The sequence below is a fragment of the Anguilla rostrata genome, chromosome 3 (genome assembly GCF_018555375.3).
Source record: "Anguilla rostrata isolate EN2019 chromosome 3, ASM1855537v3, whole genome shotgun sequence".
Lineage (NCBI taxonomy): Eukaryota > Metazoa > Chordata > Actinopteri > Anguilliformes > Anguillidae > Anguilla > Anguilla rostrata.
Window position 1 is genome coordinate 11,946,510 of NC_057935.1, and position 27,931 is coordinate 11,974,440.

Sequence of the window (27,931 nt, forward strand, 5' to 3'; positions counted from 1 at the left end):
CTGACCTGACAACCATCCACCAAGCAGTTTGTGGACCTTACAAATAATTATAATGAATGTAATCATTCCAGTCAAATTATGTCCATAAACAAAATATTCAAAGAATAAAAAATATGTTTATGTTGGGTGTAACTGTAGATAGTTTATCTCTGTTCACGCTGCTGTTGATTCATCTTGAGAAACATGCACTGTGAAATAAATATTTATATAGTAACAGTTCAATGCCTGTTTTGCATTGATACGAGAAAATGTGTACATCCGGTCGTGGTTGTTTTCAATTACATGGCATTAGACACATTAGCACCTAATCAGTAGACCGTCAGATACTCAAAACATATGAAACTGGTCCATCCCTTGTGCACATGTTTCCTGGTATACCAAAACAACAGTGTCACCTTTAAAATTATTTTCTAGGATGAGTCTTTTGCGCACTGGTGGATAGATATCTAATGCGTTACAGAATATTAAATAAACTTACAATAAATTTTATCCAACAAAGGTTACTGTCCGTAAGGTGTGTGGCCCTCCAGCCTATGGCCACCAGATGTCGTCGCAGCCGGTTACGTTTTTCGTTTTTCCCTCATTTATTTAATTTTCATCACACGTCACCGACCTCCGCCTCGTGTCTGTGGAGTTGGCGAGCATCTAACAGCTGAGTGACAGGGCAACAGGCGGCACGAGTTTGAGCTTGTGAGCGAGTACATGCCCGACGGAAGAAAATAATAAATCTAATATCGTTTTTTGTTTGTTGGCGGTCTTGAGAGCATTATACAATTGAACTGAAACTCCATCAGTGTGTCTTAAGATTTATTTGAAATCATAACCAGCGTTTAAAAGTGTCTTAAAAGCCGGGTAAGTTATCTTTTTTATCTACCAAGTTAATTCGCTAACTAAACTTGACTAAGCTAGGCTATAATGTATAGTTAGACTAGTAGATATGTCAGAATTCCAGTTACATCCTGGCTAGACATTGCGCTAACCAGCTAACCTCAAATGGGAGACAGTCTACAAAACATTTAGATAATTAATTGTAGATATCTCTACACAGACGTAGATCTACTTAGGTTAGTAGCATTACTTGTCATTGAACTTACTCGTTGCTATCGGCACTAAGTTAGTAAACGTTACATGGTCATGTTGTGTTGTAATTAGGTAGCTAACGTGGCGAGTCTAGTTACTTAACTGAACATCTAGATTGTTTTAACTTTAGCTGACGGTAACGGCGCACCGTAATTTATTGGCAACATGCTAGCAAAGTGACAAGGGAACACTGTTTGCTAACTACAGTACTGGCAGGGACATGGTAGCTAGTTAACTGTGGCTACCTAGCTAGCGTTAACTAACACATGCATTTCATTTAATGGGCAACACGTATGTCCGGTCAGACGGATCTGAAAAGGCTTAACGTTACGATAACCTGTTTGGTAGCACGCTAGCTGCCCAGCAGCGTTTTATATGTGGGTTCAAAAAAAGTTTTCCTCCATAGATGGCTAGAGATCTATCTTGCACATTTCCCAGTGGCATTACGTATATGAACTACGCTTAGCGAAAGTCTTGTTACTAATAAATGTTACTTTATTAAAATGATTATGAACACGATAATACGTTTTTTGTTAAGCGGATATAGTTAGTAACATTTGTGTGTCCCGAAGGATTTGGACAAAGACAGATTACTAACGACATGAAATCCCGCCTACGCTCCAGTTCGTTCTCTGGGATGCTGTACGGCTTCCGGGCTCTGTTGACCCATAGACTAGTTTGGGAAGACAATCTAGAATCTTTCCACCATGATTAATGGAAAACGCAACCGTTCGCCTTATTTGTTTGCTTTAATATACTTAAATCAAGAGTTGTCTGAAGTTTGAGTATTTGGAAAATCGTGGCACCGTCAGATTTAGCTGGTAGTGGGCAGATGGCATGGAAATGTTGCACGCATAAAGATTAAGTGCGCTTGTTTTGCTGGTGTATATGCTTGGCTCTTCGTTTAGCAGTGTATTTAGATGTAATTAAATATGCTTTTAATTTAATGTTTTGTTGATGGCCAATCCGTTTTAACCATTACACAATTTCCCTCCCAACCGAATATCTGGTTCTGTCCTGTATCAGAGCACACCAGGAACCATTCAAATATTTTCTGAGAATTGTAGAAACAACATTATGGCTAACAGTGTCAGTGGTACTGAAAGTAAACACAGTATTAACCGCACACGATATTGCCTCTTGTTCTTTAAGTTTAAAAAATACTCCCCTGCCCCCCCTTCCCCCAAGTCCTATGGATGACATGTGATGCCTGTAAGCACTGCAAATCCCCCTGAACTCTGCATGAGGGGATGGCTGGGTTCTTTTGATTTAATTTTGTTTTAGTATGAACTCCGATTGCACTTGGAAAAAACAGCTGTGTGACCTCAGCTTGTTTGCTTAACTGAGAAATGATGAATTTCTAGGTTTCCCTGTGCAGGAGTTTTAAACCAGACGACTGGGGGTTTATTTTGATCTTTGGCCCATAGGAAATTCAGAGAAAAAAGTTGCGATAGTGTATTCTAAGAAGGGTGCTTTATTGTCAGAAGCTGCTGTCTGCAAGGTGATTTAAGTTTAATGCAAGTTTAATTGCAAATATATTCAGCATGGTTGAATACTCTTATACTGCTGGGTCTCCTGGCTTATGCCCATTCTCTGTGTTGTACAGGCAATATTTCAGCTGGTTGCACATCCCAGCTTTAAGTTTCAGTATGGTGTTTGTGTTCCTGTGGGTCTGCACTGGAGACTATGTACTTATGCGCGTACCTCTGTACTGCCTGATTTGGATTGCTTGGCCTCAGGTGCATGCCTTTATGTGGACTGATTTGATTGCTTTTTGATGCAGGCACCTGATTCGTAACCATGATTGTCTTCATCCCCCCCCCCCCCCCTCTTGTTCCGCCATTGTCTATAGGTCTAGGTTTGTGTCCTGCTCAGCTTCTCATTGTGTGATAATTTGGCTACCAGTTTTCTGAACTAAGGAGAGTGCAGAAGCCTTGAGGCTGTGTGTGCTCAGTTTGGTCTTATTGCATAATGGTAAATCCTTTGAATGCTGCTGTTTGCAGCGAGCTTTCAGCACAGCAGCTCATGTTATTTGAACTGTGTGTTGCCATGACAGCGGTGTGACGTGTGCTGTTTTGGCAGCAGGGTTCCCCAGCTGTCAGCCCTCTGTCCCGAGAGTAAAAGCCCTGCTCTGGTGTTTCACCCTGTTTCCATGTGCACTCACGCACACACATACTCACACGCACACACACTCACACACCCACACAGAGTGTGTTGGCTCACATAGTGTCGGACTGCGGATTTGCGGTTGGGAAATCTCAGCACTCTGCGGTCTGTCTGTGACCTCTCATTGGCCCGTTCCCTTTCAGCTCCGCCCATGGCGTGGTCTTGACCCCTCTCTCCCCTCTGCTGGGTTTCGGAGGCGGGGGCTGCGGGGATGAGCTGGGCAGTGGGCGACTGGGCGGCGGGGCTGTCGGGCACAGCCCTGCAGAAGGTGCGGGAGCTGCAGGCCCAACAGGACCGGCTGCAGAGGGAGAAGCAGCAGAGACAGCTGCAGCTGGAGAGCACAGAGGCTGCCCTCTGCAAGCAGAAACAGAAGGTACACACACACACACACACACACACTATCACAGCCTTTCTTTATAAGCAGAAACCAAAGGTACAAACACACATACACACACTGGTACAGACCTCCCTCTAGAATCAGAAACAGAAGACACAAATGCACACACACATACGTGCACACTTGCACACTCACACGCAGACTGAACTCTACACACATACTCTCTAGTACAGTGACTGCCCTCTACAAGCAGAAACTCACTGTCTAAAATTCAATTCATAGTCACTGAAAATAGCTGGTTATTGACATCATTTCATGGCACATATGAGGACGGTATATGTAAACGACCAAAGAGGTCACTGCTTGTGACAGTTTCCAATATCCCATGCAGGTGATTTGTCCTGGTCCATGAGAGGGCATAGGTACAATGTTAGGAGCAACAGGATGCCCCAGGGAATAGTAATCTTTTTCCTTCAAATTCATTTTTATGTTCCAGTCGTAAAGCACTTTAGTACCCTGTAAAGTGTATATCTTTACTACTATTGTTATAAAGGGGACACCCTAAATAAATCAGAATAGCTATAGTTTTGGCAACTTAACTCTTTTTGGCTGTATCTTAGGCTTAAATCAATTCCCATCTCAGCTAGCTAGCCACAACTGCCAGATATTTCCAGGAGAAATCCGTATTTGTTTTTACTACCGAGTCCCAATGTGACATAAGGTATTGCATCTACCATTTGCATGACAGTGAATTTACCTGAATATACAAAGACACACATAATCACACAGCAGATGCACACACAGACACACACACACAACAATTGACTTGTATTTTGAAACAACTGTGATGACACAACACATACCTACTGCCACATTTATATGAATTGAGAAATATAACTATGATGACACGCACCAAGCATTGCATGAAAATATTGCCTAATTCAAATAAAACATGTATCCTCCTGGCTATAATCCCCATCCCTATTAAGTGAAGATGATGAACTGTTAATTTGGCACCTGAACATATGGCCCTCCATATCATCGGGGCCAGTGTATAGGCATTAATTAGTTTTGCGCAGCGTGCATAGATACTCGCATCAACATTTTAGATTTTTGATTACACAGTTTTCTGTGTAGTTGTGTACTTCATTATGATGGTTTGGAAACAATTTTTTTCCACGGTCATGATTATGCATTGAATGTGAGATCGAATTTTGACGCAGTTCGAGGAGGTGCGCGTGGAGCTGGCCGGGGTGCGGAAGGACCTGCAGAGCTCTCAGGAGGAGGTGCTGGTGGGGGTGCGGGAGCGGCAGCGTCTGTCCCAGGAGCTGCAGGTGAAGCAGGCGCAGGTGTGCGGCCTGGAGGGGCAGCTGGACTCCGCCCGCTCGCTGTCGCACACGCTCACTCAGGAGGTCAAACGGTGAGGAGGAGAAATGGCTGCCCACCTTTATCTAACAGGTGTCAATCTGCATTCCTGGAGGGTCGCAGTGTCTGCTGGTTTTTGGGATGTTCTCGGCACAAGTGTCTCATTTTAAGTCATTGATTTCCTGAGGAATCCACAAACCTTGTTCTCAGGGCCTTAATAGAAAGGAAACCGCTAAAACCTGCAGCCACTGCGGCCCCCTGGGGATTCAGTTTGACACCTCTAATCTAATTTATCAGTGAAATATGGTCAACGCTTTACACCTGTCCTGTGTCTGAGTGTGTCCGAGTGTCACAATAATGTGATTTAGACTGACTTTGACAGGATTTTTGTTGCCTAAGTAAGAGAGAGAGATGGGCAGAGAGTGAATGAGATGGTCATGTCAGAACAAAGATGGATAGATGGGGAGAACTGCGGGCTGAATAGAAAAGGATGAGTGTGTTTCCCTGATTAAAAAAGCACTGGCAGGGAGAGTGGGCCTGTCAGGTTTTCCCTAAGAGTCTTTCCAGCATTAGTGGTAAGGGCCTTAGACTGAGAGGGGTTGGTGCTAGCTAGCGCTACCTCATACTAGCTGTTATTTTTGCTCTTGAATCACTGCTTGCCACTCGACTGCTAATTAGATGTGAGATTAAAGGTTTGCGCGGTGGCTGCGCGCTTTCGCCTGTAATCAGTCTCCTGAGTAGTCCGCCTAGTCAGACCTTATGACTGTGGCCCCAGAGTGAGACCACTGCGTTCGTAGGGCCCCGTTACTCCACTCACCCTCACTGGTGACTGGACAAAGCGGACGGCTCCTGAGTGAGCGATAAAAGTTAAAAAGATAATCAGAAAACCTCTAAATTCCACAGGAGCGGCGATACAGGTCTCTCAGTGCTGAGGTGCCGCTGCAAAGCGCGTTTAGTGGAAACGCTGGCCTGTACTGATCACGATCGTAGCAGTGGGTTGGCTCTCTGACTGTACCAGTTCCTCCTGTTTTTACTGTCAGGAAGGCTGAACGGCGAAAGGTGTGCGGCTGGTTACCCGACATTGCGCTGGCTTCCGCGTGTGAGGGCGGGTGTGCGATAAATGAGCGGGCAGACCAGTGCACAGGATGTGCGGCGGAATGGAGAAAGAATGGACGCAGGCTTACCTGCCCCTCAGAGTCATATAATGATGGTTAATGATCAACGTGGCCGATTCAGCAGCGCCACTTCCAAAGCACTGCGGCCGTACGCTGTACCCCAGAATGAACAAGTTACACGATCTGCGAGATCCGGTGGATACCTGTGAATAATACACTGTATTAAGGAGTGTACCAAAAGTATTTGGTTTCCTCTGTGGAACTTGCAGTTATGTGAAAGGGGGGGGCCCTGTGACGTGATTGGTCGTATCTCTCTCTTCTCCAGGCTGGAGGCGGAGCTTGAAAAGCTGCAGAATGCCAACAGCTCTGGGGACTCTGCGCTGTTCTCCACTCCCTGCTGGAATGTGTCCTCATGGGAACACAGTGGTAACCCTGTCCCTCCTCTCCTCTCCTCTCCTCACTGCATAGCCTGTGTCTGTCCCTCTCCCCATCTCTCAAATCACTTCCCTGTCTAACTCTCTTCAACATTTCTCAATTCTCCTGCCTCTCATTCAGTCTCTCTATGGGGAGCTGGTTATCCGTATTTTTCATATTGTGTGGCGCAGCTGTGTGTATATCTCTCTGTCTCTGCCCACCTCTCTCAGTCCGTTCAGTGCTCTCTGCTCCCACCTCTCTTTCCTCATCTCTCTGTGTGGGAGGGCAGCCTTAACCCGTCCGCAGCTCTGTCCTAAAATACCGCTCTGACTCAGCTTCTCCTTCTCCCTCCCCCGCGGTTGGTTTTTCAGCATGCTGAATTTGACATGCAAACCCGTAGTGTGGGTCAAATGGAACCCTACCCAGAACATTGGTTATGTCCTCCTAATGCCAGGTGTACAGTAGAGAGCCCCCATGAATTTGCTGCTGTTGTGTTCACAGCTGTCAAAATGAGACATGTCTCTCGTGTCCTCCCCCCCCCCCACAGGGTCCCGCAGGGAGCAGAAGGACTCGTCCGGAGGAGGCGACGGCGAGGTCAGAGCCCAGCACGTCAGGGTGAGTTTGCGCCCGCGCAGTCCGCCCCGCGCTGCCCCACACCGTGCAGCGGCTAAGCGCCTCTCTGTCCACACGCCCCCAGCAGCAGCTGCAGTTCGCCGAGCACGGCCCCACACCTGCGTCTTCCCCGTTCCCCCGGCAACTGCAGAGCACCCCGCCCTCCGGCCGCCGGAGCCGCCAGCCCAAGCCCCCCTCCGCCTCCGCCGTCTTTCCGTGGGAGAGGGAGGAGGCGTCGTCCGCCCCCAGGGGGAGGGCTGCCGCCTTGACCCCGCCCACCGGCGATGTCATCGAGCGCTGCAGCCCCGAGGACGCAGAGAAGGAGGCGGACGTCAGGAAGGAGAATGACAGTGAGTGACAGCAGCTCTGGCCCTCTCTCTCAACACTGCCCTCTGCATGTCTGGGGTGGGACGTACCGCTATCATTGCAAATGTGTACTCAGTAAAAATAAAGTTATGTGTTCACTCTAGTAAACTGACTGTTAAGGGCTGCCCTGTGATTATGTCTTGGTTTATATGTAATTACATGTTATATTTAATTATATACAGAGACAGAAAATACATGTTGGCTTTTTCATTCCTTGTGAAGAAGGGCACACGGACCCTTATGAATGCACTCCCATGCACTCATAGACCTGCATAGACGGTGGTGCTGTCTGTTCATTCTGTCCTCACTGTGCTCGTCTCGCCCTCCGCCTTTGTTTTCTCAGGTCTGTTGCTTCCTTGCATCGTCTTTTTTTTCCCGTGTGATTATTTCGTGACCCCGGCTTTGTCCCGGCCGAGGCCGCGTCAGATAATGCCAGGCTCTGCGTTTCCCACGGGCACGCCGTGACGTCAGCCCCGCGCCACGCGCTGGTGTTTGCTGACTGTGGATCTCTGCCCTGTAACGCCCCACAAAGGCTGTTTTGTCCTAATGTGCATTCCGAGTGGCTTTTCGCAAACCGCAGCACTGATATTACTGCAGTGCTTTAGAGGTGGGTGTGGGTGTGGTTGTGGGACGGGGGAAGGGGAGGGGCTCACGTTGTGTACGACTCAATGGAAAAAGTGGATGTTTGTTTTAGTTGATAAAAAGATAGATTTATTGCCTCGTCGTCCTCTGTTTGCATTGCGGCATTGCTCAGCGTTTTAATAATAATGTAGTGATGTTTTGACGCAGTCCCTGTCGTTATCAGTGCGCTCCATGATGATGTTGTTGCTCGCTGGCAGGCCGTAAAATACTAACCTTTATCCAGTCCTGGATAACAGACACAGCCCTGTTTGCCGGGGCCGCTCCAGGCCTGGATAAAGGTTAGTATTTTGGTGAGGCCCTAGTGGGCAGGGCATTGTGGTTTATCCAGGTCTGGAGAGGCCCTAGTGGGCAGGGCAGTGTGGTTTATCCAGGTCTGCAGAGGCCCTAGTGGGCAGGGCAGTGTGGTTTACCCAGGTCTGGAGAGGCCCTAGTGGGCAGGGCATTGTGGTTTATCCAGGTCTGGGGAGGCCCCGGTGGACAGAGCAGAGTGGTTTATCCAGGTTTGCAGAGGCCCTAGTGGGCAGGGCAGTGTGATTTACCCAGGTCTGGAGAGGCCCTAGTGGGCAGGGCCGTGTGGTTTACCCAGGTCTGGAGAGGCCCTAGTGGGCAGGGCCGTGTGGTTTACCCAGGTCTGGGGAGGCCCTAGTGGGCAGGGCCGTGTGGTTTATCCAGGTCTGGAGAGGCCCTAGTGGGCAGGGCAGTATGATTTACCCAGGTCTGGAGAGGCCCTAGTGGGCAGGGCCGTGTGGTTTACCCAGGTCTGGAGAGGCCCTAGTGGGCAGGGCAGTGTGGTTTACCCAGGTCTGGAGAGGCCCTAGTGGGCAGGGCAGTGTGGTTTATCCAGGCCTGGAGAGGCCCTAGTGGGCAAAGCGTTGTGGTTTATCCAGGTCTGGAGAGGCCCTAGTGGGCAGGGCCGTGTGGTTTACCCAGGTCTGGAGAGGCCCTAGTGGGCAGGGCCGTGTGGTTTATCCAGGTCTGGAGAGGCCCTAGTGGGCAGGGCAGTGTGGTTTATCCAGGCTTGGAGAGGCCCCGGTGGACAGGGCCCTGTCCCTGGGCAGCGATTCTGTCAGTGTTTTGGGAGTATCCCTCACACGGTGGTTCTCCTCTCTTGTTTGTTGAGTCCTCGCTTGCGCTTTCCGTTTCCCATGTTTAACTTTCTGACTCCCCCGGAGAGTGTCGCTATGGGAACTCACCGTGTGCGTCGTTGCTGCGCAGCAGACTGCCACCCTGATCCGCGGGTTGAGCTCGGAACAGCAGCACGCCCAAACCCGCGTGCTCTCGCGCGCGCACACCTGCTCTCTGCGTGTGGGAACTAGCCTGTCTGCCAGCCTCAGAGCTGCACTTTTAAAAGTCCTGCTTTTATCTCCCCTTCCTGTAATATTCATGATACCTCCTCTGAGCAAAATGCCGCAGTTCACAGTAGCAGCGGAGTGGCGGCATTGGCTGCCTGCGCAGTCCGTGGCGGGGGGTGTCACGTGCATGCAGAAGCAGTGTTTGAACAGCGCCCGAGAGCTGAGGGCCAGCCATTGTGCTCCAGCCGGTTCGGTCAGTCGCGCTGCCAGTAAAACTCCATTGTCATTTTTATGAGTCCCGCGCTCCACGGGCTGGGAGGGACGGGAGGAGTACGGAGAGACATGTAGCCCCGAGGCGGCGAGGCGAAGGGGGGGGGAGTCCGTTTTGGGAAAACAGACCGAGCTGTCGTTTGGCTGACCTCAGCGCTCAGAAGAGCGGCGTCTGGATTTTAAACGGACGTTATTACCGAGCCCTCCGGTGCTTGGCTCGGTGCTCAGCTGGCCCCGCGCGTGACGTCAGCGTCACACGTCGCCCGCCGCACAGTCAGCCCAGGCCGTGTGACTCACCGCTCTGCCTTTTCATTGGCCGTCTGCGTTTCACCTGCGGCAGGGCTTCCATTCGTGATAAACCGTGCTTTCATTATGTAGTCGGCCATTAGGCCCAATCCCTTTTCAGCTCCGTTCAGGTGCCATTTGTTGGCATGACAATAAGACGGGCGTTTTTACACCACTAAGTGCTCTGACAAATACTGGTTAGAAGTGATTCATTTTTATTGAACATCCCTGTCCTTAATAAAAAGCACACAAACATTTGCACAAATAGTAAAATGTATTTAGAGTGACTCCATGACCTTTTCACAATCGACACTCCCTTGAGCTTTGACAGTCTGGTTTTACTGCTGCAAGGACTGTTTCATGTATTATGGGTGAATTCTTCCTTTTGAGGAAAAACAAAAAATATATTGTATTGCAGTATTTTTCAAATGTGTTGAATGAACCCGCATTAACCTTGCATCGCATTTCTGAACGTAGATATCATGGAGCATAAATCTTTTACTGAAAGGTTAGCGTCATTATTTCATCAAGCTTGGACTGGAACACCCCTCGGGTCTCTACCTGTGTTATGTGGTCTGGCAAGCTTTCTTAAAAAAAATTAAATCCTTCCTGTTCGTGAAGAATTTCCCTTTAAAAATTTCCCTAACAGTGACTTGATCTGCTGACAGGAGTCAACCTGAGAAATATTTAGTACTCAGTGTCTTCAGTATTTCCTCTGAACTGTCCTAACTGGAGCCAGTGTAGTTGCCTTTCTTTGTGCTTTTGTTTCTTTCTTACAGTGTGGTGCCCAGAACGTAAATCGTTCTGACAAAGACCAGAAAGCCTCTCGGTGGCTGTTTAAATGTATTCTTTATTACAGCTGCAGCACAATGCCTAGATCCAGATGCGAATCAGTAACTTTACGACTCTTTTTCAGACTGAACATTAGTTTCTCATTTTCAATCTGCCATACATTGATCCTGTCGTAAATGCATTTCTCGCATGCTGGACTTCTATATGGCTTTATTAAATGTCATTTTTTGGTGTCCACCCAAAACAAGACTGTTATTGGGCTGCAGTTGCGCTTGTGACAGTATTTGTCGTACTGCCCCTGAGGCGGTGCTGTTAATAGCCATGTTCCCCTTCATGCACATTTTCCTGAAACTGATCAATACTTACTGGCCGCAGAGCTGTGTTCTCAGTCTGTCATATGCTCTGCATGAATGGTTTTAAAAGCAGTTGCATTTGTGTTGATTTGAAAAAAATGGGCATAGTGATGTCACAAACGTGATGGATGCCATTTCCAGAGTATTCTACAGTAGCAGGACAGATATGTGCAGGTATAATTAGATGCTATAGTACACATACCCAAATGTGATAAAATGCAGTTTTGTTATATTTCCTGGCGTCTCCCCTTTAGAAGACAGTTTACAGTAAGAAAATGCAAAAATATGTCATTTACAAATTGTTTTATATATGTTGACTTTCGTCATCGCTGTTCTCCAAGGACCTTTTAGATGCAAATAAGAAGAAAATCAAAATCTATCGTTACTGTAGCTAGCTTCTATTTTCTGGTTATTCACTCTTTCTTTCCCTCTCTCCTTTCCTCTTCCTCTTTCCCCAGTCCAACGATCCAAAGTCGTGGAGCTTCAGACGTGGGTTCAGTCTCTGGAGCAGGAGGTCCGCTCGGCTTCGGACCGGCACCGGGAGTCGGAGGCCCGGTTAGCCGAGGTGCAGGGGGAGCTGGCTGCCCGGGAGCAGACCCTGACTCGGGCCCGAGAGGAACTGGTCCGGGCCAACGGCCGCGTGGAGAAGGAGAAGGACAGGGTGAGCTGGGGCATGGGCGGGTCCATAGGGGTGGAGATCCGGTGAGACAAGGTGTAATGTAAATAATTTGTGTGATAGACCTGGGAGACCGGTTGTAACTTCAGCCTTCATGAATGTAGTGTAGTAGATTTTGCCTGTATTTTATTTTTGTATGTTGTTATATTGGCTCACTGGTTTCGTGCGATGTGATTGGCTGGCTGCGCAGGCGCAGGCTGCAGAGCAGCGGGTGAAGCAGCTGCAGGAGGAGCTGGGTTGCCAGAGGCAGAACGCCGAGAGCAGCCGCCGCAGCGCCGAGCAGCGCAGGAAGGACCTGGAGAGAGAGCACCAGAGAGTGAGAGAGAGAGAGTGTGTGTGAGTGTGTGTGTGTACGCGTGTGTGTGTGTGTGTGTGTGTGCGCACATGCGCGTGTGTGCGTGTGCACGCGTGCAAGAATATGTACATTTGTGTGCATTACTGCGTTTTGGCAAGTAGTCCAAAAATAATTAAAAGTACTGTTTTCTTAGGCTATATTGGCACGTATCTATTACATGATATGTATAAACACATGATGAACTGTTTATTTAGGTTTGGCTCATTGGTACTCTCTGTTAAGTGGCTGTCAGTGTGATTCTCAGCCCCCGTTAAATCAGTGTTGTTTGGCTTACGATGCTAACGGCTAACAGAGAGTGAGCAACCGACACTGGATGTAGGAATGCTTTCAGCCCGACATCCCCAGTTTATAACATGATTAGTGGGGAGAAACTCCCTTCAAACATCCCTTTAATGCATCAGCAAAATTTCCAAAATAATATAATATGAATGCAACCATTAGGGGAAATGAATCATTTGGTGGCTGTGCAGAGTGAACTAGGGATGTGCAGGACTTTTTTTTGGGTATATCGCCCACCATATCCGCACGGCCTGTGTGTGTTTGTGTGAGTCTCTTCAGTTCCAGCGATTCTGTAGTAACTGTGTTCTGTGTTCTAGGAGTTGTTGGAGCTGCAGAAAGAGAGCCAGTCCAGGGAGAAGCAGCACCAGCAGGAGAGCAACAAGCTGAACCAGGAGCTGCAGCAAGCCCGGACCCTGCACAACACGCTGCAGGCACAGTGTGACAAGGTACCAGCCCCACCTCTCATGCACAGACAGCACAGACCCACGTGCAGCACTGACACGCGTGCAGCACAGACGCACAAGCAGCACAGACGCGAATCAGTCAATGAACATCACACCGAGGGTCTGCTGGTTGGCTGGAGTCATATCAGTCATAAGAAGAAAAGAACATATTGGAACTAATCATTTGGGTCTTTTTTTGGCTACGAGGCAGGATGTACATTGACTGCCAGCTGCCCTCAGACATTGACCCCAGTGTTTTAATTTGCTAGTATTCCAACGTTCATTCAGTGCCGTCTCTCAGAACTCTAAACTGTGGTTGTCGGTGGGAAGCATCTCTGTGTGTGTGACCCGCCTGGCACAAGCTTAACACAGGGTCAGTGCTGAGACCTTCTGTACCAAAATTCTTGCTTGGCTGCGTATCCTCTCTTTTTTCCCCCTCTGTCTGTCTCTGCCTTTCTGTCCCACCATCTGTTTTATCCTCACCATGGATTTGGGAGCTCTACGGGCCAGAAACTAATGCCACTTTCCTCCTCTCCTCTCCTCTCCTCTCTCCCTCCCCCACTCTCTCTCTTGTTCTTTTTTCCCCATCCTGATTTTTCACAATGGAGTTTTGAGCCCTGAAGGTCAGTGTGTGATAATCTCTGTGTGGTTTGCCTCTTTTGTTTTTCCCCTCGTCCTGTAATCTGAGCTGCACGCTCCTCCCTGTCTCTCATGCACTGGCACTCCCTTACAGGGAGGGGGGAGTAGGGGGGGGTGGGGGGGTGGATGTCAGGAGGATGAGTTTGAAAGGGAATGATTGGGTAAAGGGAGATGGGCGAAGAGTTAGGGGGAGGTACTGGGACAGAGGGGTAAATGAAAGGGAAGGGGGAGTTCGATAAGGAGGAGAGAGAAAACAAAATGTTCCCATTGCTCTGAGAAATTCCACACCCACGTCCGTCTCATTGGCTACACTTCAGCTTCGTGCGACTCTGTTGGTTGTCTTCAGAGTCACTGAGAGATGTCATTTTAGCCTGCTTATTCTACGGGTGTCGCTACATGTTGAACTGGATTGCATAAAGGAATTGCTTAACCTGAGGGGGCGCACATTGGCTATCCACCTTGTCTGTGGGACTCCAAGTGATCCTTGTAATCCACCAAAATGCATAGTCTTTTTATTTGGTAAATGGTTTTCCATGAAAAATCATTTCCAATATTCCAGTTCATATTGTCTTCAAAATTCTGCGGTATAACCACATATGTGTATGCCTATGCTGACTACATATATGAACCATATTACATTACATTTAAGCATAATTTAGTGAACTGAAAGGTCACCAGGCTGCAATACTGAGCAAAGGTAACAAGGGTAGGGTAGGTGTAAAACAGGGGACACAGGTGCTAGTTTGTGTTGTGGTGTCCCAGATATCCGTAGTAGTGTGGAGGTAGTTTCAGTTTGTCAAGCAGAGATGGTGATTGCCAAAACTGTGGTTTCGGTTACAGACCAGATTGTTTGCCTCTCCTTTTGAATTTGCATTTGAACCCGTCTGTCATTGATGTGGGCATGAACTGCCATTGCAGTTGCACGTTCCAGTTGGACAGCATGCTGCATGTGTCCTTACCTTTAAAATATGATTGATTCTTAAAAAAATAACTATATTGATTAAATCTGTGTTCTACCCCATTATTCTCCCCCCCCCCACCATTGTCCCCCTCTTCTTTTTTATCCCCCTCTCTTTGCTGTCCCTTCTACAATACCCCTCCCAATTTCAACCTCCCTCCTCTTACTGACCTCCCCTATTTTGCCCATTTATCCATTCCTCATTCTTTGTCCATTTCTTTACCCCCCCCCCCCCCCCCATTTCTCCATCTGTACTTTCCGGTCTTTGTCTCCCTGTCTCATACTCTTTCTATTTACTCTTCCTTCTCTCTTCCCTACACTTCCCTCTCTTCCATCCCTCTATTTCTCCAATTTCCCTCACTCCACTTTGCCCTGGCTCTAGGTGTTGCTGCAGAAACAAACTCTCGAGAAAGATCTGGACGGTGTGAAGGGCAAACTGCAGTGGACAGAAAAGGAACTGCAGGAGTGCCAGAAGAGAGAGGCACAGATCCAGAGCAAGCTAACGGTATGAAGCTACATTCTGTAGCCAATTAAGAGCAAGCTAATGGTTCGTAGCTACATTCTGTATCTAGTTCAGAGCAAGCTAATTGTACAATGCTACATTCTGTAGCCACTTCACTCTTGCTAATGATACAAAGCTATTTCTGTAGCCCGTTCAGGACAATTTAATGGTATGGAATTGTTCTGAAGATAGTCCAGAACATGCTGGTTGTTGGAAGGCATTTTCTGTTGCGAATCCAAAGTACAAGTACACTATTGCTACAAAGCTGTGTTCTCTAGGCTATTAAGGGTGGGCTAGAGGTAGGTGCATCTTGAGGCTGATCTAGAGCATTCTGGGAGGATGAAGGCTTGTTCTGTTGACCCCAGGGTCAGTTTGCCATGCGTACTGCCAGCTGCACTAGCAACGTGTGAAATGCCCTAGCTGAACTTTGACATACACAGCTACTAGATGCCTTCAAGCTCATTCGCAAATTCACAAGAAAGCCGTACACGGAACAGTACATTTATCTGACGAGGGTCATCTGGCCCCTCCCTCCCCCAACCCCCCCCCCATCTGCACCATCCAGTGCCATTCAAGCTAAAGATAAGCAGTTTGCCACAGTGTTGGAGAAGGAGTGGTGCTGTTGTTGTCTCGGTCACGATTAATGTTATCAGGTCCACAGCCTGGTGTTGCTCTTGTTCAAGGACATGAGAGTGGCACAGTATCACCCTCTCCCTGCTGGCTCAAAAACACGGTTGGATATGAATTTCAGAATGAAACGTTGGCTGCTGCCTGATAAAAATTCTGTGAAGTCCCTCTCAGAGCAGCTTTTTTCACTAACTTAATTTCAATCGCAGGACCCATCCTCTGTGTCAGACACTTGTAATGTGCACTCTGTCCTGCAGGAGGCGCTGCGGGAGAAGGACAGTCTGGGGCTGAGCCTGGAGCAGAGCAGTCAGCGGGTGAAGAGTCTGGAGGAGGAGGTGAAGAGACTGAGCCGGGAGTTGGCTGAGGCCCTGAGGCTGGTGTCAGAGCTGCAGGGTGAGTAGCAGTCAGCTGACTTATGATGTCACACGTCTGTGACTAACTCATCACAAACTCTGTGATTTGTCATGTGCTTTGAAACTGAGTAAGTCTTCCTTACTTTTACTATATGTTGGTATCATTATCTCTCTGTTTTTAAATAAATAAGAAAACAAGTTGATTTGACACCCTTTTCCTGATTTTTCAACAAACTACAAACCAAGCAAATTTGTTTACAATTGCTGTTGTTAACTTTAAAAAAATCACGCCTTATCGTTTGAATGCATACATACTCCAAATGCTTAGCGGAGTTGGCTTGTGTCCTACTGTGTGGAATTTGAAGTCCATTTTAGGAGTGTGCTAAAAGGCAGTCACGCTGCAGAAAGGGTGTGGTCGGCTTCCCAGAGCATTATGCGCATAGGGGCAGGTAGGGGTAACAGAAGGTAGGGGTAAATTAAGTTGAAACTTGGTTTCAACTTGATTTTTTTTGAAAAATCAAATTTCAACATTTCCATGAAAATTTTTCAGGACAGTTTTTTCATTTTTGAAGGCTCACTCGGGTATCAAAAACTTTGTGCAGGAAGTTAAAAATGAAGTGCTTGTTCATTATTCATGCGTTAGAGGGTGAGTAGTTGTGAGAGAATTCCAGAAGGAAATGGAGATTTCCCTGCAGTAAAACGAGTTACTTTCACCATGTAAACTACACAACAATGCAAACCTCACTTTGCAGTAGGGCTGCCTTCGACCAGATAAAATCTTGGTCGACCAATGAACACTTTTTTTCAACCGAAAGTCAAATGATCAAAATGATGAAACAAATTTTGTGCTGTTGTTTTTGACTTTTTCAATGTAAATTGCGAACTGAGTTTGGGGGGCGGGTTTGGCCAATAAAGGAGTGTTTCGACCAATTGATCAGTTAATCAAAGGAGGTCAGCTCTGCAGTGAAGGTGAGATTTTTGGTGAAGGGGCTCATGAAGTCTACATTGTACACATAGTGGCCGGTATACAGTACACGAGTACATTACGATGTGGTTTGAGTTCATGATCATATTGCATGCAGTAGCTTGCACCTGAGTGAAGCAATTCAGTTTATCTGTTTGCTGTGGTACAACAGCAGTTTGTAAGACATCTGTCTTTATCACACACACACACACACACACACACACACACACACACACATACACACATACACATACACACACACACACACACATACACACACACTCACATGTTTTCTTCTCAAAGGCAAACTGACTAATACTTTTGGTATGCCCTTTGACTGCATGTCATTTTGGCCATTTGTATTTTGCTGTCTTTCTGCTGCCCCCTATTGGCGGAATGGTCTGTGTTGTAATGGTACATTAGGGAGAAAATGCATTCGTGCTAAAAGCTCTCCTGGTTTCGGGAAGTTCCGTTTCAGGAAGTGCCTTTAACATTCTGTAGAACAATGAGGAAATGTTTTAATTGGTCACTGGATTGTTAATAGAAGGCTTAGTAATGCTTTGAGTGGCACATAAGTGCTCGTTAGGCTTGTTTTGTTCTTGTTTCTCTGACAGAGCAGATTTTTCAATGGAGTCATCACCTATTGCACTTGCTGTCTCTCTTGGGACTGTACTTTATCAAACTGCTGTACTTTTTGCGCTGTACTGTGCAATGACAGTAAAATTACAAGATATGTGAAAAGATTTATGTTTTAAAGTAAAGGCAAACACTGTTTAATTCGAGAAAATAATATTTTGAAGCTTTAAACCAATATGTAATTATTTGACTGATCCCAAAACCTTAAATTAATGGTTACTCATAACATGGGTTTAGTGGTGTAGCAATATGGTTGTAATGGATTCATTGCCCGCTAAGATGGAATGTATAATTTGGTCTTTGTCCTCGAATCCTAACCATCGTACTGTATTTTAAGTATTTTTTTTATTAGCTCTGAATATCCTCTTTTCATTGTATTTGTCATAGCAAGTGAGTGGCCTGTTTTATTTAAAACCTTAATTTTGTTATTTAATCGCATACATAATGGACATGATCAGTTTATACATTTGAAGTGGAAGCAGGTGATGTGTTTGAAATATTACTGAATTACTGAAAGTTTTAGCAGCATTTCTTTAATATTAGTTGGCCATCTGATTATAAACCTTACCCTTACATTCTTGGAAAAAATATTCATGAATGTAAGAGTAAGGTGTAAACACTAAACTGGCCTTTCATTTGTTTGTTTTTTTGTACATAAACATGTGGAGTGAACTGTCATTGCACATTGAGGGAGATCGTAATCTCTGTAAAAAGCTAATCAGACTGGGTTCTTCTGGACAGACCAGTTTATGTATAAATACCATACCATATATAGTATATTCTCTACCCCTGATTTTCGACACTTTGCACTCCAGAACAGTCTTTTTGAGTTCTGAAATAATTCAGAGAACAACACTCTTCCGAATGCCCATAAGACTGAGGTAGCATTGTGAGTAGAGGACTGTAAGTATGACCAGACGCAGTTATAAATAATTCATAGTACTTGCCACAGCAGCCTGTCTTCAGCTTGTTTAATAATGTGGGCAGTCAGCAAAGAGGAGCTGACTTTATTAATGCTTTGGTTCAGCCTTCCTCAGTCTTTCCTTTGCGCTGTCACATTTGACGACTATGTTCTCTGTATTTTTCATTTTTTTTGTTTTTAATGTGCAGTATTCATAGCCGCAGACGAAGTTGATACATCACAAAATGGAACCCATCAATCTTTAATTCCTTTCATTCTTTTGTTTTTATCAGTCTCATTTTTAATGTATGTGTTTATATCTTCTGACTGTCTGCTTTCTGTTATTCGTCTTTGCTGTCTCACGAATGTTTCTTACGCTGGAACTTGCACTGGGTGAAAATGAGCAAATGGAGAACATCCTGTGATTGCACAGCATTCTGTGTGAGAACGTCCTGGAACACAGAGTTGCGTGATTTCGCCATGCAGCATTTCTGAGTATTCCCAAATTGGAAGTTACAGGCCGGTGGTTTGAGTTACAGGCCGATGGAAAGATATTTCCCTTTGTATTAAACATAGGTGAAGAGCTTTTTCTTTCTTTGTCTTATCCGTCCGCTTATTTCTTCCTTTCCCTCCAATTTCCCACCTGCAGCTCGGCTTGCTGTCCCTGCCACACCGGCAGTTCCTGCACGATGTCTCCCTGTCGGGGACAGCTTCTCCTGCCCTGTGACCCCCCATCGCCCCTCACACGTGCCGAAGAAGAAGGTTGCCAGGCCCGAAAAATCCAGGGAAGAGCAGCAAGAGCAGAGGGCCAAGTACCCCACAGACAGAGAGCCAGCGGAGGGCATAGACTCTGATTTTATAGGGGAGTTTGGGTCCCAAGCACCGAAAGGTGAAGGAGGGAGGGCAGGAAATGAGGCTGATAGGAGAGGCTCCATAACCCGACAAGAGGAGGATGAACAGAGAGGAAAGGAGACGACTCCACTAAAGAGAGACGAAACATCTGTCGATGAGGAGGGAGCGTCCATTAAAGAGCAGGAGGATGCAGGGACTGACCAAGGCGAGACCTTGCAGAGGGACGTCAGCGTCTTGACCAAAGATGAAAAGCAAGAACATCACAGCAGTGATGGCGATACCCAGCCAGATGGTGTGGGTGTTCTGAGCCAGGACTCCATTTCCTCATCTGGTGTCAAAGGCCAGCATGGCTCGCCGTCCTTACAGGATCTAAAAAGAGAAAACGCGGCCCTGCGTGATGACCTCAGGGAGGCCAAGAGGGAGCTGGAGCAGAGGCTGGAGGACCTGGAGGCCCAGAGGAGGGCGGAGACGGAGGCCAGGACCAAGCTGAAGCAGGTGAGCCGAAAGCACTCCTCCCAGGTGGAGCAGCTCCGCCAGAAGACCCAGGAGCTCAAGGAGGAAGGAGGCCGGCTGGAGAAACAGGTGGAGGAGGAGAGAAAGGAGAGCGGCAGGCTGAGAGAAGCCCTGGATGCCCTGGAGTCCGAGCGTCGGGAAGAACAGGTGGAGAAGAAGAGAGAAGGCAAAGAGGAGAGGGCTGAGGTAGACAAGCTGAGGGCAAATCTAGCGGCACTGGAGACTGAGCTCAGGAAACAACAGGAGGATGGGGAGACGGAGAGATTTAAAAGTGAGGAGTGCAGGAGAGCTCTGGAAGAGGAGGTGGCAGAAATTAAGACCGAATTGGAGGAGTTGCGGAATTCGAAATTGGAAGGGAAAAAGGGGAGTGAAGAGGCCAAGAATCCCTTACTACCCCTCATCCTGGATTTTAACTCCAACAACAACAATTCTGTCACCACTGGAGATGATAATTTGATTCCATCGCCAGCTGGACCCATTCCTCTCTGTGACTCTGTGGAAGAGGAGACCCTGGAAAAGGTAGAAATTGACCTGATCTGCAAGGAGGGAGCAAAAGCCTCAAAACCTCCTGGAGAAAGCAGAGAGCTTTATCTGGCGAAGCCTGCTGTTGATGGGCCAGGGACACAAGCAAAATCAGAGAAGTTGCTGGATTCAGATGAGGTGGTCCAGCTGGTCCTGGAAGTGGAACGCCTAAGGGGTGATTGTGTGAAACTGCGGGGTGAGAGGGACAGGGAGGCCGGAAGGGCTAAGCAGGCCCAGGCCAGGCTAGAGGTCTTGCAGAGCCAAGTGACTAACCAGACCAAACAGCTGACCCTTGCCTTCGAAAACCAGAGCGGCAACATAACAGACCTGCTGGGGGAGCTGCAGGACAGGGACAGCACCCTCCAGAGGCTGGAGGAAGAACTGCGTGGCTGTCGTGGGGAAATCGCTGAACTGAAAGCGGAGAAGCATAAGCTGCAGCTGGGGAGTGAGGGCTTTGAAGAACCAGAGGAGACGGGGCCCGTGGAGATGAACTCTCCGCTCCCTTCAACCCCGGGTCAGGCAGTCACACCAGATAGTGAAGCTGAGCAAACGGCTGACCGAAGCCCGCTTCAGGATTCTGGCCAGACTTCTCTTTCGATGACTCCTCCTATGGAGCAGATGTTACAAAGTATCAACAATGACGGCTCTGTGAAGGATTTTCAGGCAGAGTTACGTGACTTGAAGGCTGAGAATGAAGAACTGAGATCTAAACTCGCTGCAGCTGCGACTGTAAAAGGACTGAATTGTCTGGACGCAGACCTAAGTGCTCTCATAGGAGATGGCACCACTCAGAGACTAGTGGCCGAATTAGAGGCTGCCAAGGAAGATCTCAGCCAAGTGAGAGCAAAGAATGAAGAGCTTCAGTCCATGTTATCTCAAGCCCAGTTGTCAAACAAGCAGGAAAAACAACCTCTGGATTCAGAAGTTAAACAAGGACTTCTTTGTGAGAGCCAACAGAATATCATTGTTTCTGGAGATTCGGGCACCCATGCCGAGGAAGCAATGGGAAGAGTGGAAGCTTTTGTGAATCAAGACTTCCTGACAGAACAAAGTGAAAACCACGAACTGAATTTAATGGTTGAAACCACATCTTTTCTAGAAGGGAGCATGCAGCAAACAATGTCGACAGGCCAAAAGGCAGGTGACGCACACAACAAGAGCAACAAAGATTCAGAGTCAGATACGGATGTGCAACATCATCAACATCATCACGCCATTATCAGGTTGCAAGCTGAAAATCAGGCATTGAGATCCTGGGCTCTTGCAGTGTGTCCTCCAGATAGACAGGGGGAGTTAGCTGCTATTGCTGAGAGCGGATTTCATAGTGGCACTAATTGCAAGCTGGGTGATGGTGACAGTAAATTGACTAGAGCTGAAAATTTAGCTGATGAAGGGTCTGTTGGTATAGAGAGGGTGGTTATGAGTGAACAGAGCAGTCAAAGCGATGTGGCTTCACAGTCGTTGCTGAAATTGCCGCCTGCCCAGGAACTCACCAGTCCTCACAGCAATGATGGACTGCATCTGGACGGTGGAAAAGACCTACAGGACCAAATCCAGTCTGAACCATGTGGTCTGAAATCTGGGGAAATGGATGATGATACTGCCCAGCAGCAGACTGTCACAGGCAAAACTGGAATGGAGCAAGACCAGTTCTCTCCGTCTCAGCTCACAGCTCTTCAGAAGCAGGTTGGTTTAAACCCATGGTTGATTTTCATACTTTTCCTAATTTATTCCGAATTTGCTTAAAAGATGTGAAGCAGGGTTTTTTTTTTTTTTTTTTACTGTTTGTACATGTTCATTTAAGAGTAAGATGTTTATTGATTTATAAATACCATTTATAGTGTTCATCTTTGTGTTTTTAGTTCTGCTCATAATTCCTGGGAATCATAATCATAATTATATAATAATTCTGCTTATAATTGCTGGGAATAGTAATTGGGTTTATTATGAAAATGAAATTTAAATCTGGGGGAAAACATTTTAAAGGACATAGTAATTGGAAAGAAAAGGTTGTGGTTTAGAAGTGTTTAACATGCAGAAGCTAACATTCGTTTAGGGTTAATTAGTCTCATCTTGTTTCTATCCCAGTTGATAGAACTCCAGTCCGAGGTCTCTAGCCTGCGAGAGGAGAACACAAGACAAGCAGAAGAGCTTGAGGTCTGGAGGGTCACTGGAGAGCCCATCTCCCCTTTGCTAACAGGGGAGACCGCCATTCACTCTCGCCAAGGCTCAATAGTAGTGGTGCGTGAAGACCAGCTGGTCCTAACCTGCAACGGGGATGACCTTGAGTCCACACACACGCTACTGGATGTGCAGGTGGAGTATGGCGGGCTAGACATCTCTGAAAAAAATTCTGCACCAGCTGAAAGAGTTGACCGTGACAATGGACAAGGCTCCTCAAACCCAACTGAGAGGACCCTGGAGTCACTCAGGAGCACAGGGAATCTGCCGGTGACTATCCAGGTGAGCCAGATATTTAGGTTTTTGCTGAAAATATATTGTTATGACCTTTCATCTGTTTGCTTTTGAAGTCAAGAAGTTCTACCTTGACTTATAAATCTGACGTCTTGACCAAAGTTTTGAGAGTTTGGATAATGATGCCTTGTTTATGTGCTTATTTCTGCTTTTTTTCCAGGTGCCAACTATTGATACTAATGTTATGACAGACTTCAAGACCAAAGCAATGATTCACAGGGACATGGATAAAGGGACCGAAATCAGGCCGGGCAGTCATGATGTTAGTCATCCTAGTTCAGTCACTGTGGAAAGTGATGACAACTCTAAGGTAATTCAGTCCTGCGTTGCAGGCAAACAGACCAAAGCAACAGAGAACACTCACAGAGACGATCAGGAGAAAGGTGCAAACCATTATGACAGCAAGTCCAAAGCAGCAGACTGCAGAACTACAGAGGACCATATCGAAGCAGCTTCCCGTGAAGGCAGTCTGGCCAAAACCGAATGCACAAACAAAGCAATGGACCGCAAAGGGACTCATGCACCTGTAGTGGAAAATGCAGGTGCAGTCAGTGAACACTTAGCGCCTGTTAAAGAAACTCAGGGGGTTGAGAAGCCACATCAACAGATTCTGTGCTCTGTCAACACTAAAGATTGCACTACGGATTCAGGGAAGACACATAGAGATGGTAATAACTCCCTCTTGGAAGAAAAAAGAAAGGAATCACAAATTACAAAAAGCATTTTCATAACCGAAGACACTCAAATGTACTGTGTACAGACAAAAACTCAAACTGAAAGTAAGCATGGCTTGAAGAATGATTCCCCTCTTTTCAGTGAGGCTGACACTACCAAAGGGAATACACTAACAACAACCCACAGACAGTCACCGGACAGCACCACTGATATGCCAAAGCTTGTCTGCCCTGGAGTAGAGAGAGAAAATGAACCTCTGCCACCTCAACACAGTGCCCCCTGCGGGCCAAAAGTGGTCACCAGAGACTGTCAAACTCAGACTGAAGTGGAGAGTCTGGCTTTCATAGAGCAGAGGGCAGGGGGCGACCCTGAGGGCAGTGTGAGTAAAGAGCTTCAGAGCATGGCCACTCAGACGGATGGTGACAGTAGAGGGGTGGAACAGGCGACGCCTGGGCCCCCTGCTGGTGGCGGGGAGATAAAGCACTCGAGCACCCAGACCGAGCCTGCGGAGATACAGGACGAAGATCCCAACACCAGCAACGAAGAGTTTGAGCAGAACTCATATTCGCCGCCGTTGTCGCCCATGCTGGCGCCGGAGGGCGGAACCGGCCCTCTGTTCTCCGGGTCGTTCCCCATCCCTGCCGACCCGGCGCGTCTGGCGGAGAGGATCCGTCGGAACCGCAGCCGAATTTCGGCCGCCTTCGACGACACGGAGTACGAGCCCTACGGGCTGCCCGAGGTCGTCATGAAGGGTGCGTATATCTGAAGGCTCTATTCGAGAGACAGGCTCTTAAGCGACAGGCGAAGTTGTGCTGTATGACATCATAGCTTAGCTTCTTGCAGCTAGAGTCATCCAGGATCTGTTTATACTGCATCAGAGTGAAGTGTCCTGTACAGGTATGTCTAGGAGCCGCGGTTAAGGTAATGACAGCCAGTGTTGTTCCCCACGCCCAGGTTTTGCCGATATTCCGAGTGGCCCCGCCTGTCCCTATGTCCTGAGGAGGGGCCTGCTGGGGACCGACGCGCTGCCCCTCCCCCTGAGGGAGCAGGCGGAGGAGGAGCAGGATTAGCTCTGACACCTCTGACCCCTGACCCCGCAGGTAGAGTGGGAGTTTAAACGCCTCTGTTCACTCTCACGCACACGTTTTGTATAGTGGCTGAACCCACACACGACAGCTACACCTGCACATGGACAAAGTCACCGCATGTTCTTCTTCACGTGTGGTCACAGAACTCTGTTTGCAGTAAAGTAAATTTCGGCCTGACCCACTCAGGTTAACTTTACTATCAGCACCTGGATTTCCTCACTCGAGATTAAATGACACATTTTGTGAGTCGCATGGCATTTGACACGTTCGACTGTGTTTGACTGTGTATATAACTTGAGCCAGCTGTTTGGCCAACCGCGTTTGGAGCATGTGTAAATCACGCTCAGGCATTGCTATCTGCATGTTGAAAGTGTTGAACATGTCTTGGTAATTTAGTTGCTATTGAGGTTTGTTGGGGTTCAGTGCGTATTAGAATGATCAAGGGTATTTGTTTCACACAGAATGGCCTTGATGGCCGATGTGTAGACTGCATACAGAGCTCTCAAATATGTCCTCTGTCTAAGCAAGCAACAAGTTAATAATTTGTAATCTGTCTCTCTGAAAAGTGTGATAAGGGCATTCAGGACACAATTATGTGCATTCTTTTACACACTGACAGGCAGGGCCTGTGGGACTAGGGAAGGGCAGGTCAGTTTTATTAAATACACCAAAGTGAATGCTTGTAGTGTGCAGGTATGTGGTTAGTGCAGCATATTTGCCTCAGATTTTGCAGCATTGCAGCAGAGGCAGTGTTAGGTGGAGGATAAGATGCACTGTTACTCAAACACATAAAAAAAATATTATTTTAAGTACAAGTTGATCACACAGAAAGATTGGGTGGTTGTGTAAACAGAATCGAGGACCAGAAGGTTGTTCAGATCTAAGGTACACCACTGCTGCCACAACTTTGAATCGAGTTACTTAAGTAAATTTGCAGTTGTACAAATAAGTAAAGTACCAAACCCTGTTGAACAGTTGTCAAGTGGTGAATATGGGTGTCTGGAACACGAATGAAATCATAAGATGTGGAGTAAATTTATCCCCCAGTTAACTAACGTCAGTCACTTGGTGTCTCCTAGAAACCCACACCCCAACATAAAACATCCAGACAAGGGGATTTGCACTTATTGAGGCTCAGTTTATTCATGTTGCCAGTACTGCAGCACGTCTGTCCCCCGGTCATGTATACACACACAGTATTCACAGACATGCGTTTCCAAACATGGAAAGCCCTGTCGCGTCCACGCGTACGCTCGCTTTCTCTTCAAAATGGAACTGCTGCTGTCATCCCTGCTCCCTGGTTTGAACTACAGTCAAAACACTTCAGTTAATATTTTTCAGACATCCTGACACGGGTTGAAGCACTGTCTGTGATTGTGTATTGCAAAGCCTGCTGGGAGAGTGTGTTTTAGGAGAGTTCAGTGAACTCGCCGTTCACTGGAGTTTTCATCCCACCTGTAGAGGACGCAGTAGAAATGTGGGTGGGTTTGACGCATTTGTTTTTCACAAAACAGTGGCACCCGTTTCTACAAATTCCCTTTTGTGAGGAGTTTGGAACAACCCCGATTTCAGCCCGTATGTGACGATTTGTAGTGTCCACCCTGAAGTCTCAATGGCCTATATTTGTTTGTTTGCTTTGTTTTATTGTAACAGGTTTGCAGACCATGGACTCCAGTGCAGACCTGCTGAAGCAGGAGAACTTCAGCACTACATGGGATGAGATGGAGTGAGTCCGCTCCAGTTAAGAGCCCAGCCAGGTCTCAGCTGCTTGTTATTTTCCCTCTGATACTCGTTTATGGGGATGGAAAAACACTCGTTTTCGTCCCCCGGTCTGCTGGTTTTACCGTTAAGAGGCTGCAGCCGAAACCCGTGGCACAGCTGGTAGCTTCCCAAACCTGGGGTAGATTCATCACAGCAGCTGTCTGTCTGTTCTTCAATAACATGCAAACATGTCCAGTGAATAAACCGTGTCCCATACATTTTTCCCAGGGAAATATGAAACACCTAGCAGTAAATAAAAAATGCTTCATGAGGTGAGTTTGTTATGAAGCTTTAATCTCCACTCACCATAGAGGGAAGTTTGGACGGTTGGTTTAAAACTGGTTTGATCGAGTGAGCTACATTCAGTATGGGCTTCTGTAATGGAATAGTTTTGAATATTCAAACACCATGTAACCATGTGTTTGAAAGGATACTTCCTGAATGGTTTACTGAGGATAAAAAAATACTAAGAAAGTGTATGGCTATAGCCAGCATTTTAGTTCTCCTTACAAAGGACATGTGCCTATTGTGTGCTTGGTGTGTCCAAAAAAAGAGTTTTGTGTTTTGACTAATAGAGACAAGTACTGTATAATAGAACTTGTGGCAATTTATTTGAGAAAAGTGACATTATTTAAAGCGATATTATTTGTAATCTTGGGGTATTATCCACTGAGATGTTTGAGTCAGTTAAATTCTCTATATGGTTATGAAAAGTAAGCTAAAGTCACCTCCCCTTACAAAGCCACAGAACAAGGCCCACCACCCTCATTCACTAAATGTGCACTACAGGGAGACCCTGACTTACCGTGTGACTGTGTACACGTGTGTGTGCGTGTATGTGCCCTCCGAGCATCTTTAGAAATATTTTCAAGCTATTGAATAGCGTGTTAATACCAGCCAGTTTGCAGCATAGTAGGCTGAGAGTGGTTTTCTGTGGGACTGTATGCGCATGTGTGTGTGTGTGTGTATGCCTGTGTGTGTGTGTGTGTTTGAGACTGTATGAGTGTGTGTGTGTGCGTGAGTGTGCGCTGTATGCGTGTGTGTGTGTCCGAGTGTGTGTGTATGAGACTGTATGAGTGTGTGCTGTGTGCGTGTGTGTGACTGTATGAGTGTGTGTGTGCGTGAGAGTGTGTGTGTGTGTGCTGTGACCGTGAGAGTGTGTGTGTGTGTGTGTGTGTGTGTGCTGTGTGCGTCTGCCTGCACTCACAATAAACCAGGACTGCCTTTCCGCTCCATTTATGGTGATCAGCCGCTTGAGCCGGGCCCGTTACCTTCTGTCTTGCATTCGCAGCGTAGAAACCCCGACTCGCCTATGGAAGGGCGCTTACAGGTGTACATAAACAAATATATGAATGTATATCCACTGATGCTATCGAAAGTTTTATGTTTTAAGGTTTTGACCTATGACTTTTTTTTAATTTTTTTATTTTTTTTTTTAGAGTGTACATTTCTTTATAGTTTAATATATTTTTCAAGGTTGTATTTTAAATATTTGGATTTTGGGGACAAGTGTGCTTGTTAATATAGATCACATTAATGCAAGATGCTAATTTATGTGTGTTGTATGAGCTTTTGCAGTTAGAGCATTGCCTTTGTTTGAAACTTGTGCATTATTAGGCAGAT

General features: G+C 46.9%; 1 protein-coding gene across 4 annotated transcripts; it reads left to right on the top strand.

Moving 5' to 3' along the window:
* Positions 1-592: 592 nt before the first annotated feature.
* On the top strand, positions 593-27,724 carry si:dkeyp-115e12.6 (centromere protein F). 4 transcript variants are annotated; one of them, XR_010328868.1, is made up of 17 exons: positions 593-852; positions 3,390-3,619; positions 4,807-5,003; positions 6,389-6,489; positions 7,025-7,092; positions 7,175-7,439; positions 11,548-11,750; positions 11,956-12,081; positions 12,717-12,845; positions 14,822-14,944; positions 15,826-15,961; positions 19,072-21,995; positions 22,398-22,772; positions 22,945-24,211; positions 24,414-24,559; positions 26,201-26,287; positions 26,748-27,724. XR_010328868.1 is itself a non-coding variant. In XM_064326187.1 (16 exons), exons 2-15 carry the CDS (start codon positions 3,458-3,460, stop codon positions 24,527-24,529), a joined length of 6,192 nt encoding a protein of 2,063 aa, XP_064182257.1. In that variant the 5' UTR covers positions 593-852; positions 3,390-3,457; the 3' UTR covers positions 24,530-24,559; positions 26,201-27,724. The 4 variants fall into 4 exon arrangements, 3 of the variants coding, with proteins under 3 accessions (XP_064182257.1, XP_064182258.1, XP_064182259.1); XM_064326187.1 differs by having other exon boundaries at positions 26,201-27,724; XM_064326188.1 differs by having other exon boundaries at positions 7,178-7,439; positions 26,201-27,724.
* The last annotated feature ends 207 nt before the right edge of the window (positions 27,725-27,931 follow it).

Excerpts from the sequence above, each read along its gene's own strand:
- si:dkeyp-115e12.6 (XM_064326187.1), top strand. The coding sequence starts at position 3,458 with ATGAGCTGGGCAGTGGGCGACTGGGCGGCGGGGCTGTCGGGCACAGCC. Across the intron at positions 14,945-15,825 it reads AGATCCAGAGCAAGCTAACG|GAGGCGCTGCGGGAGAAGGA; the intron begins GTATGAAGCTAC and ends TCTGTCCTGCAG. Across the intron at positions 15,962-19,071 it reads GCTGGTGTCAGAGCTGCAGG|CTCGGCTTGCTGTCCCTGCC; the intron begins GTGAGTAGCAGT and ends TCCCACCTGCAG.